At 59.0% G+C, this 19,789-nt stretch overlaps 1 protein-coding gene across 4 annotated transcripts in view; it reads right to left on the minus strand.

Annotated features, from left to right (window-relative positions):
* Positions 1 to 19,789, minus strand: part of NAV1 (neuron navigator 1) — a 211,974-nt gene that overhangs the window by 149,308 nt on the left and 42,877 nt on the right. For 2 of the 4 annotated variants that reach the window (XM_061187265.1, XM_061187262.1), the window contains exon 2: positions 579 to 1,331. In XM_061187265.1, coding sequence (XP_061043248.1) covers positions 579 to 1,300 — 722 coding nt within the window. In that variant the 5' untranslated portion in view covers positions 1,301 to 1,331. Of the gene's footprint in view, positions 1 to 578; positions 1,332 to 4,244; positions 4,412 to 9,770; positions 9,895 to 19,789 lie in introns of all 4 variants that reach the window. The other 2 variants (XM_061187263.1, XM_061187264.1) reach the window with 2 other exon arrangements.

The raw sequence follows: 19,789 nt of genomic DNA on the forward strand, positions 1-19,789 counted from the left end.
AGCTTGTTAACCATGCTGGCATGAACGGTGGCCTGGCCACTGCCGACGGTGGTGACGTGGCCCAGTGTGACCACGTCAGAAAGAAGCACGTCTGAGCGCCCTGGGGACGGATACGCACAGGCAGTGTGGAAAGTGGAGAGAGAGAGGCAGCAGACAGGCAGATGCAGGGCATCAGTGGGGGCGGCCAGGGGGGCCATGGGGATTTCAGTGACCACAGACTGGAGGCACAGCCTGTCACATGCTCTCAGTCTAACTCAGTGGTGGCAGCTGTCCCACTGGTGAGTTGGGTGAGACCGACCTGCCTACCCGCCTACCCAGGTAAGTGGCTCTTCAGCACCCACGGCACCCTGACGCACGGCTGCGTTGGGGGCACCCTCCTTCTGAGCCTCTTTGTGGCGGCGTCTCCAGAGTTGGGTCCCGGTCCCCCTGTTAAGGTCCTAACCCCGCCCCAGCCCTCTAGTCCCCGCCCACCTCCTATTCTCTCCACCAGCCCCCCTCCCCTCCGCGGGCTCTGTCCCTCCCCACCCCACCCCCACCCCCACCCCCCACCCCCCACCTCCGCCCGCTCCGCAGCTCACCTGTAGCGGAAGGGGGCCACGGTAGCTGTGACAGGCTGACTCTGCTGATGGACGGAGGAGAAGCTGATGGCCCCCGGGGTGGGCGGCGGGCGTGCGCTCCGCACGGGGCTGCAGACTGGGGAGCGCTGCCCCGAAGCTGCCCGGGCATCAGGCTCCGAAGACCTGGGGCCCCCAGAACTTTTGTAGGGTACATCTCTTTGATCTTTTCCTGGGTGGTTAGATGGCTTTCGACCTTCGGGAGCCCCTGGTACTTGAGTTTCTCCAGGAGAACTGGTCCGGGAGGGGCTCCTGCCCCGGGTCTGGCGGGTCAGAATCCCTTCCTGGGCCACCCTCTTCTTTCCCTGGGTGCCCTGCGTCTCCCCAACGCTTCTGGACCCAGCCCGGCTGGAGAGGGCTGCTTTGGGGGTCGCCCTGGGACTGCTCCAGGGGGAGCAGGCGAGGCCTTCAGCCCCCTCAGCCGACTCCCTTGCTGCCCCAGAGGCCTTGGGGGAGCCTCTCCCCCGGGAGGCCTTGGGAGACGAGCCTCTGGAAGGGCCCCCCGCCTTGCCCAGCCTTGGGGAGGCCGCTCGCTGCGGGCTCAGGGCCAGGCCGGCCTGGTGCGGCCGCAGCCGGGGAGAGGCGGCCGGTGTATGAATCCTGGTCTGGGAAGCAGCTCGAGGCACAGGGATGGAGGAGGCGTAGTGAGGGCGGCCGGAAGAGTTCACACTGGCCGTCCCGTCCATGGTCAGCAAGGCTGGCGGCAGGGCTACTGTGCTGCAGAGAAAATGGGGACAGTTAGGCGGTGCCCTAGGAAGGGGCACTGGACTCCCGAGGTCACATCCTGACTCGGTCTCGGGCTACCCGCCCAGCTCGAGGCGAACCCCTCTACCTCCTGCAAACACACACATGAAAGTGCCCGGGGATCGTAATGCCCTGTACAAACGGGGTAATCTGACCTTGACTCTGTTCCTGTCCACCGATCGGGGCCAGACTCCCCTCCCACAGCCCCTTCCTTCTTGGATCTCTCATTGTACCCGAGTCTAGAATGTTCTGCCCATGGTGAACTGACTCCCTGTGCCCCCAGCCTGCTCCTGCCACCTGCCCCTTTACCTGACGCCCGGCTCTCCCCCAGGACACCTCTCCAGTGGAGTGTAATCTCCCAGATCCCACCGGGCCCGAAGGCGGGGCAGCCCATCACAGTTACAGATGCTAAACTTGTACCCCCGCCCTGGCCAGGCCCCTGCCACCTGGCTCACACCACCTCTGTCACTGACCCCACCCTTCCTGGTCCCTCCCCACCATCCCTACCCACCCACTCTGTCCCTGGAGATGTGGGCACCCAGCTCACAGCCTTTCTTTCTAGACCCTTCCCTACCCACCTCCTGACCTGGCCAAACTGACCTCCGCCCCTTCCTCCGGTCTCAGAGATGAGTGTCCCGTCCCGAGACAAAGGCAGATCCCTCCAGGCACCCCCTGCCACCTGATCCTTCTCTTCTGGACCCCGATCTATGAATTACCCCATCTTTCTCACGTATCCTTGACCAGCTTCCCCTCCCCGCCATGTTAATGAATGAATTAATTGATCTATTAATGGCTTTCATTTCAAAGGGAATTCGAAGCCGGCTACAAAGACACGCAGAATCAACTCCAGATGAAAGAGTTCCACGTAGAAAATGAAAGCATGAAAGAATGTGCAGAACATATGCATGGATGGTCTCATAATTTTGTTGTGGGAAAGGTCTTTATAGCATCACATCAAAGGTAGGAATCATAAAGGAAAACACTGATAGATTTCAGTTCATAAAAATTAAAATCCCTGTATGGACAGAAAAGCCCTTTCCAAAGGTTCAAACCATGAATAAACTGTAAATATACTTGCAACATATATAAGAGACAAGGAGTTAATAATACCTTTACATAAAGGGAGCTCTACCAAATCAATCAAAAGCAAACACCCTGTAGAGGAAGGGGTCAAAGGGTTGAACAAGAAATTCATAAAATAATAAATACACTTGGGCAGAACATAACAAAAACAAAGCTTCATTAAAATTGAAGAGATGAAAATTAAATGTTATCATTGGTTGCTGTCAAATTTACTATCTCTTAGAAAATTATAATTTCCAGTCGTGGTATGAGTGCAGGACCACAGGGCCCTGACACACGGCCGTGGGAACAGCCCCAGATCCAGAAACTTATCCTTGGGGAATGATGACAGATGTGAGCAAATGTCTATACGAGGAGGATGCTTGCGGTGACTTGGGTGGAGATGGAGACAGGGGACACTGGCACAGAGGAAAGGCCACCAGAACATGGCCGGTCCAGCTGAGGCCACCGGGATGTGCCCTTCCCTGCTGTGCAGAGAGCTGCTGGCCACAGCACAGACCACAAGCTAAACGGAGACCCCGAAGCCAACGGAGACCCTCGAGCGTTGACGGATTTATAGGACTAAGCTTGAAACGACCGTGGGAGTCTGGCTGCTCTGCTGACAGATGGAGTAATTTCCAAGAGACCCAGAAATGCCATGAACCCTCCCCCTTTCCTCTACTTTGCATGTCCATGACTTGGTACCAGTACTGGATGAGGTGAAGCCCCCCACCTCCTCTGGCACAGAAGGAAGGCAAAGCCCGGTGTGACCAGGGGGCCACAGCCGGCTGCCCCACCCCCAGTGTCTGCCCATCACCTGGACCCACAGGGCATCATGTCCAAGGCTCGCCTGACCCCACTTCTGCCTCGTGTACCCCCGACCACCCACCAGCCACAGCCTGGAAGGACACTCTGAGTGGCCCCCCGCCTGCCCACAGTCTCTCCTGCAGGGCCTGCCATGTCCCCAGCCCTAGCAGGCCCAGGACAGCCCTACAGGAGGGCCTGGGAAGTGCTTTCATAAAGGCACTCAGAGGGCGTCAGGCAGGTGCTGCCTGCAGCTGTGAGAATTCCAGTCAATGTCTTAGCCTCTCCACACCCAGTCTGCAAAATAAGGGTGGGATAAAACCTAGAAACCACAGTCAGGTGGAGAAAGAGGGAGTCTTTAAGTCAAGAAGAGGACACCGTGCCTCAGCCTGGGCTCAGGACCTGCAGTAGAACCTTCCCCGTGGAGGTGAGAGCAGGTTTGCTCTGTCACCCCTTCTAGCCACCGCCCCAGCGATCAGCTCCACGCATCTCTGACGATGCCTCGTAGGACCAGAGGCTCAAGTGCGGACCTGCTCCCAGGCTCACGTGGACCTGAGCTGCTGACTTTGGCCTTGGACACAGAGCTGAGCCACACGCTGACCAGCAGGGCCAGCCAGCTGACCACCTATGAGCAGGGCCCCAGACCACAGCTCTGCATTTCAGCATCCCCAAGTTCAGTCCCGCACATGCGGGCACAGTGCCACATGACCCGCTGCTGCTTCTCCCCGCAGCCCCAATGGGGGCACAAAGCCACGTGGTGCCCCAGACCACCCCTTCTGGGAGCCGTATCTGCGAGAGGACCCGGAACTGCATCCTGGCTCTCCCCGCGTCTCTCCTGGGAGCCCCGTCCCACCCGGGTGGTGCTGTCCACGAGCCCCACTCACCTGCATTGTCCTCGGCGCACCCCCAGCTCCCCTCGGTCAGACCCTCCCCTCCCCGCATCCAGGGGCCCCTGCCTCTGGGCCTGGCCGGGTTTCCAGCCAGAGAGCCCTGAGGCCGTGGAGGCTGCCTCTTCCTCACTTGCTAACGGAGCAGATGCAGTTGCTGCTTTCACTCCATCACCATTTTTTCCAAAGCTCGATGGGAAGCGGATTTAAACTGGTCCAGTGGCAGGTCACGCCTGGGCAAGGGTGGGGATCGAGGAGGAAGACCCCGGGGTTACGGGTCTCCAGCAGAGGGGGGGACAGCTGGGGAAGAAAGGGGAGAGATGTTCTTGAGGGTGGGCTCCTGAACCCCGAGGACAAAGGTGCCTCCATGGCACCCGAGCTGCGTTCTAAATGGACCAAATGATCTGGGGGACTCCCGTGCCCGCCCCGGGCTCGGGCTCTCCTCCTGGGAAATGAGGGGACCCCCCTCTGCCTCCCTGCTGCCCTGCTTCCTGTCTAGAGCAGGCTGGACAAGGTACGGGGGTGAAGAGGTGCGCCGTACCGGCCCCTGTCCTGGTTCTCAGCGCCAGGCAGAGGCGTCCCGGAGAAGCAGGACGGCCTGTCTCTGGGGCAGGGCTCCGTTCGGGCCGCGGTCGCGGTGCTCCGCTGTGAGCGCTGCTCGCCCCTTGGGATGCCTCCCACACGTCTGGGGAGCCTCAAGGGCAGGAGTGGTGGGGCTGGCCGTGGAAGCAAGGAGCCCGCGTCTTGCCGTGTGCCCCAAGGGGACAAACAGAGCTACTGGCGGAAGGCTCCGAAGACCCCAGAACCAGGACCCCCTTTGGCCTACACATGCTTCGCTCACGCTCAGGAGGAGGTGGAAGCGGGGGCGGGAGGAGCGAGGAGGGCGGTGCCCCCAGGTCTGCGGTCCCCGGGCAACATCGAGAGGCCCTGGTGCTGACGGGACAACCCCTCCCGCGGGGCGTGAAGGGGCCGCGCCTGCGCGCTGTGAACGCAGCCGGGGTGCCCCTTTCAAAGGGGTCGGAACACGTAACCACAGCACTCAGAGGAGGGATGTGCCGAGAGACGGAGAAAAAGAAAAAAATAAATACACAGAGAAGATATTTCAAAAAGGAAAAGCCTGGGAGGTGGGACTCCCGGGTGCTGGTCCCATGAGTCCACCCGGGGCTGCGAGAATTGGGGCAAATCATTTCCGTTCCCCGGTGCGTGGAGAGGGAGGAGAAGCTGCCCCTCAGGAAGAGGGGGGAAGGCAGCGGACTGGCGCGTGGAAAAGGACTCGCTGAGGCCAGCTCTGCACCGCGGAAGGTCCTGGAGGCAGAGCCACCGCCTCCTCGCCCCACCCCCAGTGCAGGTCCGGCTTGTGGTCCTAAGCGAGTTACTCGTCCTGCTCCCTCATCTGTAAAACTGGGATCTTCATCATCATCCCCATCTTATACAAATCAGGTGAGTTATTACAAGAAAATCACGTAAGACAGTGCCTGGCCAGAAAAATCACTGAAGAAATGCTAGTTAAAGTCAAACAGATCATCAGCACAGGGTTTATCCCTGTTCTACCCAGATTTCCCACCGGAACCTCTGTCACCCATTCCAGTCCCAATAACATAAACGTTTCCCTCTAAACTAAATTTCTACGTCCTTATTGAGTATCTGTGGGACAGCCAGTTTATACGGGATGGGGGTAGGAGGGTAAACAAAGTCAGACACGGTTCAAAGTAAACCTTGGGAGGTGGCCTTTCTCTGAGGCCCCTGGAAGCTGAGGTCCTCCTGCAGGATGAGGAGGGACGGCCCAGGGGCGACATTTCCACAGGCGGGAAGGTGGGCGGAATGACCTTCGGGGGCCGGAAGGACAGACAGATCCCTGGACCACGGGCAGGTTTCCTACCGCAACTGACACGTCCGTTCTTCCACCCTGGAACCCTGACCAGCTCCTCCCACGGCCAAACCCAGCTCGGGCCTCACTTCTGGTCGGAGGCCCAGTCTGGTCCCCAGAGGCAGAACCACCCCAGGGGACAAAGAGGCGACTGAGCTGCCACACCCCTCGGACAAACCCCACAAATACAGTGACCCCGCTCACTCACACCCACCCATGTCGGTGCAGGGACACACACAGCTATATGCACACATGCTCTCTCACACACACACCCCACACGCGCCTACACACTTAGATGCACACACACACCCTGGCTCCGGCTTTCTGCCCTCTCTCCGTGTCCCCTGCATCGCTCCCCTTCGGCCCATTTCCCATCCGGCCGGGAGGTGAGGACACCCTCTGTGTCCTCCCATCCTGGTCCATCTCCAGTACTCCCGGCTCGCCGGCGGCGCTCACAGGCTCTCCCTGGAAAAGTGGGCCCGACCCCTGACTGTGTGCACACAGCTTTCATCCCGCGTGTGTGGGCCCCAGACCGTGTCCAGCTCACACGCGGGCTACGGACGAGGAAGGAGCCACGGGAGCATCCCTGTGCGGAGAGGAGGAAACGCAGGGCCTGGGCGCCTCCCGGCCCTCCTCCCCCCACCCACACCCATGCTCTGGCTCCATGAAGAACCCAAGACCAGGCATCATGGGGGGTTCCCAGGGCTGAGGACAGGCCTGCAACACCGTTTACTAAATGTTCCTGTCTCTTGTCCAGCTTCTAGCCTCTGCCCGCCTCTCAGGACCGAGATGACGGAAGACCTGCGCTGTGGGTGGGCACTGGGGCTGCAGTAGAAGGACCTCAGGCCCCCCCGCCCCTCCTCTTGGCCTCTAGACCCGGCTTTGGACTCCAGCAAACTGGGGCGGGGCGCCATTCAGCCGGGTCTGGCCCTTGGCAGAGAAGGCGATCACCCCGGTCAGCATGGAGAGTACAGGATGGACAGCCAGCGGTGTCGCCACTTCCAGGGGGCATGGGCAGACTGGGCACCGCGCTGGCAGGGAGCGAGGAGAAGGGTCCGCCGGCTGGGACTTGGCGGAAGGTGGGGGGCGGCTCAGTACAGCAGCGCCCGCCTGGCTGGCTCCGGGCTCAGAGTCGGGGCCCGACTGTCCCCGAGCGGTGGGACTCAGCAATCCCCTCCCCATCTCCACCCCCAGAGCCGGGGCTCTGCCCACACCCTCGGGGATTCCTTTAGCCTAAAAACTGCAGACAGCTCTTCTTTCTGGCCAGATGGCAACAAGTTCTCACAGAGGAAAAATGGGACCGGCTGTGATCATCTCGGGCGACGTGAAATGGGTCAGTTTCCTGGCATTTACAGTGAGTGGTCAAGCTGGTGCCGAGACCCACCCAGCCCCGTCCCCGGGTCAGCTTCCCACGACTGAGCGGCTGCCTGGATCTGCTCTCCCGCAGCAATGCCATCTCTGCTTCCCAGAGAGGGTTCTCCAGCCCTTGGGGTCCTGGCTGAGTCCAGGCGGGGTCCAGGCCGACGGGCGGGAAGAAGGGAGACCCCAGAAAACCCGACGGAAGAGGGGCTCGCCCACCCCCTCAGAATCTCTCACCCATCTCTCTGGGCTGGAAGTTCTTCCCAGGGTCTAACCTCCACTCTTCCTGCTCAGGGTCCACTTGCCTTCCTGGTCCCCATTCGGGGGGCTGTTTCTCTGGCCTCTGAGAGAGAAGCCCACCCGAGCTCCGGGGAGGCCCCGAGCCGCAGCTGAAGGCTCGCGTGTGTCAGCTGGGTGGCGTTTTTTACTGATCTGATCCATGTAAACGGCTCCGCTGTCAGGATCCTTGGTTCCTTTTCAATTAGCCAAGAGAAATGACTTAGTGCCAGTGAAAATCAATGATTTAAAACTGCCCCACAGGGACCTCCCTGGTGGCTCAGTGGTTAAGAATCCACCTGCCAATCCAGGGGACACGGGTTCGAGCCCTGGTCCGGGAAGATCCCACATGCCCGCAGAGCAACGAAGCCCATGCGCCACAATTACTGAGCCTGCACTCTAGAGCCCGCGAGCCACAACTACTGAGCCTGCACTCGAGCCCGCGAGCCACAACTACTGAGCCCACGTGCCACAACTACTGAAGCCTGCGTGCCTAGGGCCCGTGCTCCGCAACAAGAGAAGCCACTGCAATGAGAAGCCCGCACACCGCAAAGAAGAGTAGCCCCCGCTCGCCGCAGCTAGAAAAACCCCGCCCAGCAACAAAGACCCAACACAGCCCCCAAAATTAATTAATTAAAAAAAAAAACTGCCCCACAAAAACAAGAGTGGATACATGTATATGTATATCCCAATCACTTTACCATACAGCAGAAACTAACACAACATTGTAAATCAACTATACGCTAATAAAAAAATTAATTAAAAAAACCAAACTGCCCCACAAATCACAGGGGGCTGCAGGCCTCCGCTCTAAGTGCCTCCAGGGAGCTGAGCTGGCCTGGGGAGCACGGGCAGCCCAGAGCCGAAACCCCTCCGGGGGCTCCCAGGGCCCCTGGCAGGGCCCCTGTAACGCAGACGAGAGCTTGGGGTCCGTGTCGCGAGGGTGCAAAGGCCCAGACCCTGGGAGGTGCCCCACGACTGTCCTGCCGCACCCCGTCTTCCTCTCTCTCCCTCCCTCTCGCGTTACGCCCTGCAGGCCAGTCAGTCGCTAGAGGCCTGGCTTCCCCAGTGACTGCTCAGCCTCCAGATGGGTCCCGGGGGAGAAGGTGGTGGAGCCTGGGGCGGGGAGCTCAAGGCTGACAGAGAAACTGGAGCCCACGTGGCCCCCCGGCAGCTCCGTCTCCGTCACACGCGCTTCCTTCTCCCGCTCCCTCAGCTCCAGGGCTGGTCCGGCCAGGCGGACGGAGGGGAACCACCCAACAAGGGCCACATACTTCCAGGCCCCGAAGCCCGAAGCCCGGGGCCACCGCGCTGGGGTGGGGGGGTCTGGGGGATTCTGGACTGCTCTTAAATTAAGCTCTCCACCCGGAGACGCTGCCCCTTGGGGAGTGTGGGCTGGTACCCGCCGTGGAACACCAACCCCATGGTGGCCTTTGGAGGGGCTGGACTGCAAACCCACGTGAGGTACAAGTCAGGCCTCCTGCCTCGGGCCAGTTACACGAGCAAAGACCCTGGAGGGCGAGGGTGAGTGGGCATGGGGGAAGCTGGTGGCAGCCTGGGAGTCAGACCCCCGTCTAGGCCTCAGGTTTACCATCTGGAAAGTGGGGCAGGCAACTCCAGCGTGAAAGAGGAGTCAGGTCCTTCCAGAGCAGCAGAGAGAACAGCCCCACTCCTGGTGCATGACATCCCCACACGGGGACAACCCCCCTTTCGGCAGCAGCACATCTGCGTGGGAGTCACGCACGGAGGAGCGGCCAGGCCTGGCTGCCGCCCAAGGCCCAGGTGCCAGGCTGCAGGAGAAGTGTCCCTCCCCCGGCAGACCCCAATCTCAGAGAGCGGCTGTGAGGCTCCCAGAGCTCAGCTCCCCAAGGCCCCAGAGCTCAGCTCCCCAAGGCCCAGGGCGAGCTCGCGGGAGACCCGCCCCAGCTGAAGCTGGGGGAGCCCCCTTTTCTCTCTCACTACCTGGGGGCGGACGCAGGAGCCCACACCCAAGGCCCCACTCGTGACCGTCTGTACCTCCCAGCACAGGGGCTACGGGCAGGCTCCCCCCGCCTGAAGGCTTGCTCAGGAGCTGGACCCGGGCCAGCCGAGGGGGGGACGCGTGGGCATTTGCACTCTTAGACCAGAAGCCCACAGCTACGCAGATCCACCGCTTACCCTGAACGACAGCTGTAACTTCTGGTAACTTTTTTGGGGTGTTGCTCAGGGCCTGGTTCTGCTATTTGTAAACCGTGTGGCTTTGTAGAAGTTACTTAAATCCTTCAAACTTTGGTTGCTTCATCTGAAAAACAAGGGTAGTGACACCACGGAGTTGATGTAAAAATGAAATGAGATAATGTGTCTTAGTCCATTCGGGCTGGCTTAACAGAATATCATAGACCGGGGGGCTTACACACAACAGAATTTTATTCCTCACGGTTCTGGATGCTGGAAGTTCAAGGTCAAGGTGCCGGCAGATTCGGAGTCTGGTGAGAACCCCCTTCCTGGTGCACAGATGGCATCTTCTCACTGTGTCCTCACGTGGAGGATGGGGCAAGGGAGCTCTCGGGGGTCTCTTTATGGGGGCACTGATCCCATTCATGACCTAATCACATGCCAAAGACCCCACCTCCTCATACCGTCACCTTGAGGGTTAGGATTTCAACATAAGAATTTTAGGGGACACAAAAATTCAATCTAAAGCAGTGTGAAAAATGCTTAGCGTGGTAGCCCAGGGGAAGTGCTTAAAAAGGGCAGTTCTTATAATAAAAGTAACATGCTCATTAGGAAAAACTTGGAAAAATCTACAAAAATATAAAGAAAAATTCTATCCCCTACTAGCCGATACTTAGCCTTTTTTAAGTGTTTCGATTTCTTCCAGGCTTTTTACAATTCACACTCATACATATATTCATCATAAAATTGTGATGATACTATACATACATTTTACACCTTTTCGCTTACTATGTAGTAAGCATTTTTACTTTTCATTTAAAAATCTTCAGACGTTTTTTCAGAAACATACTTGTTAATTGCTGATAAACTGTTCTGTGACTGCATTAACCAAACACTGCTTAATCATCGCACTGTCACTAGCCATTTAGGTCGTTTCCAGTTTTCTACTATTTCCTGTAACACTGTGATAAACAACCAGACCAGCTCTGCCTGAGCCTCAGATGACTTCCTCAGGCTACACTCCTGGAAAGGGGATTATTGGGCCCAAGGGGGGAATCTCATAAAAGGTCTCAGATACAAATTGCAGATCACTGTTCAGGAAGATTCATCCCACTTGTCTTCCCCCAGCAGTGTCTGACTCACGGCATCCTTCTCCGAGTTGCCTGGTACAGCAGTGGGGGGGTGCAGCCTCTGTGGGGAGCCTGGCCTTCCTTGCAGCCACACATGCCAAGAGCTTTCACAACGTTTTCGAATAGTCAGGCCAGGCAGGGGAGCAGAACTGGAGGCAAAAGTGTGGGGCGGTGCCCTGCCAGCAGATCTGCTCCACCTCCCCACTGAACACAGAGAAGAAGACGAACTGCTCGACTTTGGGGTGTCAAGTCAGAGGCTAGGAGGAACTTTCCATCCGTGAAGAGCACCAAATACTGGGACTGGGGCCTGTCTAGTCCTGCTGGGAGGTTTGGAAGGCAGAGAATGCTCACGGCCGGGTTCACGGGCAGCATGGCAGAGGACCCGGGCCTCAGGACAGCCGTGGAGCACGCGGCAGTACCACTGAGGCGGAGCCAGCGTAGAGGGGAGATTGGTGGGTTTGCCGAGGCCCTGCAAGTGCCCTCCAGGCCCTGGGCTGGAGGCGTCTTCTGTGCACCATCCGCCTTGAACAGTAAATACTGCCCAAGCAGGCCCTGCCGTGGCCGCAGGACAGGAGGTTCTGTATTCAAACATCTTTGCCCTTCTGAGGGTCCTGGGAGGCCCCGGCCATGCATCCAGGTCGGCAGTTCCTCTGTGCCCTAACTGACCCAGGCCCCCTCCCCTTTCTTTTCAGTCCTTCCCTTTTCTGAGACCATCCCCTGACTTGCCTTGCAGGTGGGTTGCAAGCCACATGGTGACCACCTGTCAGGCCCTTGGAGACGGCGGCCAGAAGAGCCAGACTGAGCCCCAGCCTGGGCACCTGGGGATCTAAGGCTTCCTCACGTCCTCCCATGCCTCCTCCTTCCCGCCTTTCCCTACGAGCTTCCTCCAGGCCTTTGGGGCAGGAAGGCCAGGCGGAGGGGACGCAGCGGCTGCCAAGATCGGCCACTGCCTGGAGCTCGGCCTACCGGGAAAATCCACAGGGTTCACCCACCCACGGCCCCTGGGCAGGTGCCTGTGTGTCCAAAACCCTGTTTATGGTACCCCCGCCTCCCACTCCTGCCCTGGGTCTTAGCCTGTGCCTAAGTGCTGCTGGCTCCAGGCGTGGCCCTGTTCAGACACATCCCTCCCCATGTGCCCCTGCAACCCCCTCAGTCAAGCAGCGATTGAAAAATCCTCCCTCGTCCGCTGCCTTCCTGTACTGACCCGCAGAAGGTGAGCCCGCCCCACCCGGTCTCGATAAAAAATGTCTGTGGCTCCCCTCGTCCGCTGCCTTCCTGTACTGACCCGCAGAAGGTGAGCCCGCCCCACTCGGTCTCGATAAAAAATGTCTGTGGCTCCCCTCGTCCGCTGCCTTCCTGTACTGACCCGCAGAAGGTGAGCCCGCCCCACTCGGTCTCGATAAAAAATGTCTGTGGCTCCCCTCGTCCGCTGCCTTCCTGTACTGACCCACAGAAGGTGAGCCCGCCCCACTCGGTCTCGATAAAAAATGTCTGTGGCTCCCCTCGTCCGCTGCCTTCCTGTACTGACCCGCAGAAGGTGAGCCCGCCCCGCTCGGTCTCGATAAAAAATGTCTGTGGCTCCCCTCGTCCGCTGCCTTCCTGTACTGACCCGCAGAAGGTGAGCCCGCCCCACCCGGTCTCGATAAAAAATGTCTGTGGCTCCCCTCGTCCGCTGCCTTCCTGTACTGACCCGCAGAAGGTGAGCCCGCCCCACCCGGTCTCGATAAAAAATGTCTGTGGCTCCCCTCGTCCGCTGCCTTCCTGTACTGACCCGCAGAAGGTGAGCCCGCCCCACTCGGTCTCGATAAAAAATGTCTGTGGCTCCCCTCGTCCGCTGCCTTCCTGTACTGACCCACAGAAGGTGAGCCCGCCCCACTCGGTCTCGATAAAAAATGTCTGTGGCTCCCCTCGTCCGCTGCCTTCCTGTACTGACCCACAGAAGGTGAGCCCGCCCCACTCGGTCTCGATAAAAAATGTCTGTGGCTCTCATCCTGGGCCTTTGAGAGAATCTCCAGCCCCACGTGCAGACGGTCAGCCTGGTGACTTGTCATCTCCTAGGTTTTGGTTCAGGCTACTTGTGACCCCCCTCTGGGGACCCTGAGAGCAAGCAAGTGACTACTGGCAAAACTGCACCAATGTCCTGGAACACAGGGTCTCACCACCTCCTCCTACCACCACCTAACTTCTTTTTCTCTCTCTTTTGGCAGTACTTGTTGTCATGGAGATTCTAACACAATGGGGCAGGTAGGAAGCCTGTTGCTTGGCAACGAGATGCTGGAGGTACAGGATTGGCTGCCGAGGTCTGAAGGAGCAGCAAGGATGCTGAGGGAAGGTGGGAGAGTGGAGAAACACCCTGGGGGAGCACCAAGTTCGGGGCGGGGGGAGGGAAGCAGACGAGAGGACCGGGTGAAGAAGAAAAAAGGGAACACGGAACGTCCCCGGGGGCTGGGTCACCCTGTGTATTTGCTCTGGTGCCCTCAGTAAAAACAAGGCAAAATAAACACACAGTACTGTATTTTCATAGCTCTGTTTACACTGCAGCAGGATGGATGGAGATTTCAACAAAAAGAAGGTCCTACATATCAGAGGGGGAAATACTAAAGGAAGACCCTCCAGCACAGCAGAAAGAGCAGGACTTGAGGTCGAAAACTTGGATTTGAAGCTCAGCCCCACCCATTCCTTGATGTGTGACACCATCAAACGACAGCATCTTAACTTCAGTTTTCTCATCTGTCAAATGGGAACAGCAGCTTGCATCTCCCAGGGCTGGTGTGATGAGCGCTAACCAGCACGTAGCGGGAGCTCAGGAAGTGGTCACTAGGGTCACTATGGGGGCCTTTTGTGACCCACCATTCCTTGTTCTCTTAGTCACCATCATCATGACCAGAATGAAAAGGTTACGTGGAATGGCGAGAGCCTGGCTCCCAGTGCCCAGCTGGCTTCCACCCAGACTCATGCACCTACTGTCTGAGACTCAGTCAGGTCCCCAATCTCTCTAGGGGCCAGCTGTCCATCTGTGAAATGGGGTAGCAGTCTGTCCCTTGGGACGCCATCAGGAGAACCAGATTCAAGTGGGCTCATGACAAGCCTGTGCCCGTCCTGAGCACCCAGCGGGTGCCCTAAATGCCCTAAAAGCCAAGGCACCATTCCTGAGTCCACGCCCAGGTCTGTGCTCCGAGGCGTAGAGCGTGGCCCCAGACTTTCAGTCTTCCTTCAAGGAAGGGATGGCTCAGCAGTGCCGGGTGCCCTTCCCAGCACCCCGGTCACACGTGACCCCGGAGAGAGGAGAGAGAGCGCGTGCGGGCGCACAGAAGACGAAGCAAAGGCACATCCTCCAGGCTAATCGCCGAGCGGATGAACGTGGCCAGAACAATGGCTTCCGTCGGCAGACGCAGAGGCAGCAGCCACAGGCGAGGACAGACCACAGCCACCCCTGCACGCGTCATAGTGAGGTGGCGGGTCCAGGCTGGGACTCTCTCAGGACCGCCACGCGGGCGTCCCCAAGTCACAGAAGAAGAGGAGCTCAAGGGGGCAGGGCTGACCTGGGTTACCTGGGCAGGTGGAGCCTCGGCAAACTACTGGCTGCCTCGCAGGAAGGCGACTCCACAAACTGCTTCGGGCCCATAAAGTTCTGGAATGATTCCTGATGTCTAGCCTGAAGCCCTCCTGCTGTAATTTTCTGGTCCTGTCCTCAGAGAGCAATGCAACTGGCTGAGCAGGGAAACGGCTCGCCAGCTTCAAGGGTCACGCCAGGACCAGGGAGGTGGGCAGACAGGTGGTCACACAGCCGCCTCGCTGTCTGCAGCTCGCCCCAGCCCAAGCCCCCAACGCTGAATCCCTCTGTGGTTTCGAAGCTGACTTTTCCAATAATGCCACAGGCATCAGAGGGATGCTGGTACCACTTCTGCTGGGCCTGAGCCAGGCTTGCCAGGCTGGGGCGGCCGTGAGTGTGGGCCGGGGGCCTGGGGACAGCCTGCCCTCCTGGGGTAGCCCGGCTTAGAGCAGCCTCCACGTGGGCCCTTTCCTCGGGAGGCCTCGGAAGGCCTGGCCCTGGGGCCCAAGCCTGAAGGACTCTAAGTGATTTCACGGTTAAAAAAAGGATAATTTAGAAAAGGATTAATTCAAGAACAGAGAGTTACTCTGGGTCTGACAGTGTTCAGGTCTTTTTCTCCTGTGCCGGAGAAAAAAGCTGTGATTGCAGCAACAAAAGAGGTTCAGGGGAGCAGCCCTCTGACACTCGTGGCGGGCGTGATCCTTTTGGACCCTTGAAGGGTGGACGTTTGCAAAACCCTTCCCTCTGGTGGGGAGGGGAGGGGCAGGTGTGAGCCCCAGACCGGGGGCAGGGGCGGGGGAGCAATTGGTGCCCAAGCCGGGCAGGGCTTGGTGGTCCAAAGGGCTTGTGGGGACCCCGCTGCAGCTCCCATGAGTGGGTGGAAAGGGGTGCGGGGGGGCCCCCCACTTTAGCTTCAAGTTGGTCTGTTTTAAACCTTGGCTCTCCACGTGAGATTCCATTTAGATGATGGGTTTGAAGCCTCCTCCAGTTGAGTCACTCCCTGGAGTTGGATGGGGATCGGTGACCAGCAGGGCTTTAATCAGTCTGTCGTGGACCGGCAGCTGGGAAGGGAGCCCCCCCTGGGGGTCAGAGAGCTCAGAAAGAAGGAAAGGGAAAAAGCAGGTTTACTGACTCAACTTTTGCAGAGGCCCTGGGAGGGGGCCAACCTCCAGACTTCAGGTAGGGGACCACTGGAGCCGGAGGGCAGTTATCTCCGGATCAACCGGATGCAGGAGCTTTGCCCCCGGAGGGCACCCTGCTTTCCCACGAGGATGGAGGGATCAGACACCGACGCATGCTAAGCCTCACTATTCTTGAATTCCCTGACTCATCTTTGTTCTTTTTTTGTCCCTCCCTCCACCTTTTAAAAAATAAAGTTTATATTTTGAAGTAATTTCAGACTTACAGGAAAGCTGCAAAGAGAGTACAGAGTCCCCGTGTGCCCCTCAGCCAGCTGCCCTCATGCTGAAGCTTCACATATCCAGGTACATTTGTGAACACAAAGAACTTAACATCAGCTCATTACTGTTGAGTAAACTACAGACTCTATTCAGAGTTCACCAGTTTTTCCACCCATGTCTTTCTTCTGTTCCAGGACCCCCCACTGCAGTTAGCTTCCCCTACATTTTAAAATTTAAATTTTCTTTTGCAAAGTCCAGCCTGTCTGCACCGTGCTCCAGGGGACGAGGAGAAGGCATCTGGGCTGCTGTCACTCGGGAGTGACGGGCGTGGCAATTCTGGGCAGGTCACGGGCAGCAAGAAGAGCAAGAGACGGGTCTCTCTCCTGGAGCTTTCCTCTGTGCGAACAGAGGTCATTCAATGGTACTAAGGCTTTTAAGGGTGACTGTGGGGTCTCTGTCCCCAAGAGCTATAGGAATGAAGTGACCACAATCACAGATTGGCTGCCTTGCTCCAGACCCTTCCCCTCCAGGGCACACAGCCTGGCCGGAGCTGCCCCCTTGGTTCGCAGCCCAGGATTTGGCCTGATTTCACACCTCAGCCTGTTTCTGAGCACAGAAGATTTGGTGTTGAACAGCAGGAAGAGGGAAGCTGAGAGGGGCCTCGGCAGAATTGTTTCCAAATAAAGTGTTATTCTTCCCCTCTCAAGCTCTCCCTGGAGATGACTGTGGAGCTTAAAACCCGCTAAATCTCTCTCCTTGTTTATGACACAGACAGCCCTCCTCCCTCTGTACCTTAGCATGGTCTCTTTCAGAGCAATTACGCAAGGGGTGCTAAGAGTCAGAGCCTGCGCTAGGAAGCCTGCCTGATGGTCCCCTGCCCCTAAAAGGGGCTCACAGGAAGGGCTTTGATTTCCTAGAGACACAGATTTGTGGAGAGGAGCTCCCAAGACTGGAGCATCAGAGCAGGCCCTGAGTCCCGCATTTGGGGGGCTGGTGCCCTGATGCAGAACTGCCAGGAAATCCACCCACTTGTGGCAACCGTGGGCCAGGGCCTCTCGAAGCCCCCAACCAACCTGTTTTGTGCTCTGTGGCCTATGATGGGGTACAGGGTGAGGGCCCGCCGGCGAGAGACTGATGGACTCAGGTGCTTATCCCAGAGTGCAGGTCACGGGGAGGCTGGCTAACGGGCTTCGCAGATATAAATCCTTTGTTCCCCGCTGCCACTGAAAAGAGGGCTTTGGAAGAAAAGGAGTCCCCTTCCAGCCAGAAAGATTCGGTTGGACACAAGAAAATGACAAGGCGAGGATCCAGGAAACACTGCAACGAGGGATCCAAGAGCAGTGCGACCTTATCGTCCCAGAAGCCCCACCCCGACCTGCTGTGGGATCCTGCTTCCCGGGGGACCACCCTGGGCTGGTGAAGTCCACGTAGGAGGCGGCCGGCCAGCTGGCAGAGGTCTGCCTTGTTCTCCTCGTGGCCACGTAGGGCCAACAGAAGCCCCGACCCCAGGAGAGGGTCCAGAAGTGCTTCCTGAAGGGCAGAGCCCTCCTGATTCTAATGCCCCACCTGACGATGGTCACCTGTCCAAGGAAGGCAATGGGGGACGATGCCCCCCGGAGGGCTCTGCCGGCCCCAGAGGGAGAGCACACCTCTCGCCCATCTACCCATCACCAAGCTGGAGGAGCAGAGCTGACAGGGCCTCTACCAGCCAGCAATCAACAGTCAGCAGGACGCCTGCCCTCACCTGCCGCCTTTGCTTCCATCACCCCGGCTCCACCCATAAGGTGGGGATGCATTCGACGCACGATGGAACTTGAGGCTCGGAGAGTGTGAGAGGTGGTCCAAGGTCACAGAGCTACAGCCAGGTTCCCGATTCCAGGCCAAGGATGTCCGGTCAGACCTGTGGTCCTGCTGGCTTTTCCTGACCCCTGCACCCTCGTGCCACGGCCCTAACTCAGGTCCCTTTATTTCTCACCAGGACAGACGCCTTGTTCTCCTGCCCCACGGCTGGTCCACTCACACCATTTCCTCGCTGCAGCCACAGGACCCGGCCAAACTGTGGGGCTGACCACGACTCCCCCATGTAATCAAACCAAGCTTCTTGGGGGCCCCGAGACCCCCCTCGACTTGACTCCTCCCATTTCCCAGCCTCACCTCCCAGCCTCTCCCTCTCGTACTTTACCCTCCAGTCTTATCATCCCACTGCCTGCCCCTACCACGTGGCTTCAAGTCTTCCTCCAGCTAACTTCTCTTCACCCTTCCTGCTCAGCTCGGACATCATCCCCTCCAGGAGGACGCCCGGGCCCCCTGGCACCGTCTGCACAGCTGGTTCTCTGTCTCCGTGGGTCTTGGGCTCAGCGCCAGAGCTCAAGGGATGGAGGAGCCTGAGACTCCGGCACCAGGTGCCCTGAGCCCCGCTGCTAGTCCAGGCAGGTGGAGGGCTCCCGGGGCCCAGGAAGCCAGGCCGGGCAGGGACGCCTCACCTCTGCATGCTGAGGGGGCCATGGCAGGGAGGGAGGAAATGAGAGGCAGCTGGGGAGGAAGCAGGCTGGGAACGTGTCCCCACTGAACAGGAAGCAGGTGGGACGCTGTGCACAGCTTCCTGAGGCCTGGGGGGAGGGGAGGAAATCTCGCCCCTTCGCTGGACCGGCTGCTGGGTGCCCCCAGCTCGGCCCCCAGCCCGGTGGGCACAGCGGGAAGGGGTTTTCTCGAATCCTCCCCTCGGGCTGTAACCAGAGGCCCCCGGGGCGTGTCGGTGGTTACGTGAGGCTGTGGTCTGCACAAGGAGACTTACCCGGAAGCCCCGGGTAAGCAGCTGCCTTCAGGCTGGGGCGGGAGGTGGCGGGAAGGTGTGGGGAGCAGTGGGGCCGAGGCTGGCGTGTGTGTGGCCTGGGAAACGCTGGACGGTAGGGGATGGGCAGCAGGCGGGCTGCAGGAGGCCTGGACTGCTCCCTCTCCTCCCCCCCTTCACCCACCCCTTCCTCATCCTTCCTCTCATCAAAGGCTCCTCCTCAGGGGTCATTTCCTTTCATCCCACCCCAGACTCACGGCTTCTCTCTTGTTAAATCCCATCCCACCTGGCTGGGAGCTCTCCTGGGCGGGGCCGTATTTGTGCATCGTTGCACCTCCTGCACCCATGTACACAGTAGATGCTCAATAAATGAGGTCCAGTAGATGGCTATATGGACCAGCCTGGGAATGATGGGAAAGGATCCTCACAACCAGCCTGGTGGGAGAGGTGGGCCTGCAGCTGGACCAGGCCTACCATTCGGAGGACGAATAACAAGGCTGACGTTTACGGCCACTCCCCCCCTGCTCCCAGCACGGCACCTGCCTCAGCCCAGCTCATCTTCACAAAACCCAGGAGGTGGATAATCTCACCCTCTCATTTTACAGCGGAGGAAACCTGGATCCTCAGCTACGTGGCGGGTCCAGTGGCCACTGCAGCAGGCCACTCCCCACCCGATGATACAATCAGACTAGAGGCATGAGCGATCCTCCGATGCGTTCGTGTCCCTCCCTCGGGGCCACAGGAGGTGGAAAGGAGAGCAAAGACCTCGCCCTTGCTGATGCTGAGAACTGAACACATGCTGCTTCTCTCCCCTACCCGTCCCCGTCCCCGTGGAGAAGGAGCAGAGATCCTCTGCTGGGCGTTCCCCTTCTCTGTCTGACCCCCCACGCTGGTCTCTCAATCCCTGGGGCAGAGAGCAGGCAGTGGGCCACAGAGGGCCCCTGGGAGAGCCTCCTGCGGGCCAGGCCCCTGCTGGTTTCAGCAGGCTCCGTGCTGGACAGCTCCCAGGGCCCCGGCGGTGGGCGAGGCTGGAGCTGCCTCAGGCCTGCTGCTCTGCCTGGGCCTCTGCTCGGGTCTCTGCCGGGCCAGGCCAGCTTCGGCGAGGGCCAGCTCCCTCCCTGCTGCCCCCCACTCACCCCACCTCTCGT

The sequence above is a fragment of the Eubalaena glacialis genome, chromosome 3 (assembly GCF_028564815.1).
Source record: "Eubalaena glacialis isolate mEubGla1 chromosome 3, mEubGla1.1.hap2.+ XY, whole genome shotgun sequence".
NCBI lineage: Eukaryota > Metazoa > Chordata > Mammalia > Artiodactyla > Balaenidae > Eubalaena > Eubalaena glacialis.